Here is a 2,500-nt window from a genome sequence, read left to right as displayed (position 1 = left end):
TACACCAATGCCCCAAGTTCCCAAATTTTGCTTTTTCTTTATTTTTTTTTTTTATGGTGCTGGGCCTTCTGCATGCGAGGCAAGCATTCTACCAACTGAACTATATCCCCAGCCCCCAAAATTGCTCTTTTTAAGATGGTAGCTGTAATGGGGCTGGGGTTATGGCTCAGCAGTAGAGCACTCGCCTACTTGCTACTACTCATGCAAGACTCTGGATTTGATCCCCAGCACCACATAAAAATAAATAAAGTCTTAAAAAAATGGTAGCTTTTCGATACTATGTTATATTAAAAAAAAAAAGACAAAATAATCTTTCTACCTCATTTACAGAGTTGAAACTGTGGGACAGCCAGACAGAAGAGATAGTATAGGAGTGTGTGCAGAGAAGCAGAATGGATATGACTCTCTGCAGCGCGACCAAGCTGTATGCATTAGTACCAATGGTAAGAGATAAATAACTGTCAATTTTCTTCAAACCTGTTAATTACTGTAGTAAAATATGAGTTTGTCCCAACATCATACATAAAATGATGAGAAGATTTAGGGCTTTTTTTTTGTTTCTGTTTTTTGGCAGTGCTGGGGATTGAACTTAGGATCTACACCATTGAGCTATAGCCCAGGATTCCTTTTTTTATTCCCCTATACTGGGAATTGAACCCAGGAGCAGTCTATTGCTAGACTACTTTCTTAGTCCTTTTTATTTCTGAAACAAGCTTTTGCTAAGTTGCAAAGGCTAGCCTTGAATTTGAGGTTTTCCTTCCTCAGCCTCTAGGTACCTGGGATTAGAAGTTTGCACCACTGTGCCTGGCAAGGTTATTTTCCATATGTAGTCTCTGGTGTTCTTTGGTCCCTTACTCCACAGTATCACACTTCTCAAAGTCACTATTAAAACAGTTCAGTATTTTGCAGCAGCATAATATCAAGCACTAAGTAGAACAAGATTCCTATTTATTCTATATGAAACAATCTTGCTATTTTATAAATTGTAATTTTTTTTTTTTTTTTTAGTACTGGGGATTGAACTCAGGGACACTCCACCACTGAGCCAACATCCCTAGCCCTATTTTGTATTTTATAGAGACAAGATCTTACTGAGTTGCTTAGTACCTCACCATTGCTTGCCATACTGGCTTTGAACTCACAATCCTCCTGTGTCAGCCTTCTGAGCCGCGGGGATTACCACCACGCTGGGCACAGGTTGTAATTTTTTAGTAGTTTATTTTGATGCGTTCACCTGGGAGATTTATACTCTATTGAAATAAAGACTTGAATCTGTACTAGAATTCTAACATGAGCCAGACATGGTGGTACATACCTATAATCCCAGCTACTTGGGAGGATGAGGCAGGAGGATCACAAATACAAGCCCAGCCTGGGAGATTTAGCAAGACCTCTGTAAAAATAAAGTAGAAAAACAGAAAGAGCTGGGTAGATCACTTGCCTGTCAATTGTGAGGCCTTGAGTTCAATCTCTAAGATTGCAAAAAATAAAAAGTTGGGGGGAGGGAATAAAACGTTAGTAAGGCTTTAATTTTTTCTCCTACTGTAGATGGTATTGATTAGCATATTTAAATTCATTATTGATGTTGATTTGGCATTCTGAAATGTACTTTTTTTCTGAATTAGGAAATTAGCTATGTTGTCAGTTACATGGAGGCTCTTTTAATTATCTAACAGTCATTGCTCACAGGTAAATGACATCTTTAACATTTCTAGGTGCAGTTTTTGTAAATGGAAAAGAAATGACTAATCAATTGCCTGCAGTTACCTCTGGATCCACTGTCACATTTGACATCGAAGCTGTGACTCTAGGAACTACCAATAATAATGAAGGCGGGAACTTCAAGCTCCGAGTAACTATTAGCTCAAATAACAGAGAAGTGGTTTTTGATTGGTTACTTGATCAGTCTTGTGGTTCTCTTTACTTTGGATGCTCATTTTTTTATCCTGGATGGAAAGTATTAGTGTTTTAGAGTTTTGGATGCTTGGCATTGGTTTACTGTATCTGTCTCATCCCAGTTTAGTTAACTTTTGTTGTTGTTGTTTAAAGTTAAATTAATCTTTCAGGCCATTGGAAATGAAAAGTGTCTACTGACAACATTTTTAACAATAAGAGAGTTGAATGGTGTGGACAAAACCATAATTCAGTCAATTTTCGTTTTAGTACATTATTAATACAAATAGAAAATTACAATAAAATCAAATTAGCTTTAAGTGTCTGGGAAGATAACAAAAAATCCTATACCCTTCCATTGTACATCTTAAAGTTGGTTTAATGTAACATTTTATTAAAACTCTTTCAGCATCCAAGACCATTGTAAAACTATAACAGGAGTAGACCAGATAAGAAGCCAGAGTTCTGTAAAATTCATTCACTTGTTTTTTCCACACGAGTGCATTGACTGTGTGCTGTATGTTCAGGAATTTGAAAGCAGTGTTAGCGTTTATCCCATTTTCATTAATCTTTAAGTCTAAAAACTTTATGATTTTTTTTTTTTTTT

The 2,500-nt window shown here is 36.4% G+C and overlaps 1 protein-coding gene across 1 annotated transcript in view; it reads left to right on the top strand.

The window, feature by feature from the left end:
* Crlf3 (cytokine receptor like factor 3) overlaps nucleotides 1-2,327 on the top strand; it is a 39,164-nt gene extending 36,837 nt beyond the window's left edge. The window contains exons 7-8 of the mRNA XM_015501164.2: nucleotides 331-443; nucleotides 1,716-2,327. Coding sequence (XP_015356650.1) covers nucleotides 331-443; nucleotides 1,716-1,972 — 370 coding nt within the window. The 3' untranslated portion in view covers nucleotides 1,973-2,327. The remainder of the gene's footprint in view (nucleotides 1-330; nucleotides 444-1,715) is intronic.
* Nucleotides 2,328-2,500: the final 173 nt, after the last annotated feature.

The sequence above is a fragment of the Marmota marmota genome, unplaced genomic scaffold (genome assembly GCF_001458135.2).
Source record: "Marmota marmota marmota unplaced genomic scaffold, marMar, whole genome shotgun sequence".
NCBI lineage: Eukaryota > Metazoa > Chordata > Mammalia > Rodentia > Sciuridae > Marmota > Marmota marmota.
The sequence above is the reverse complement of the archived record's forward strand: the minus strand, read 5'-3'. Positions and strand labels throughout refer to the sequence as shown.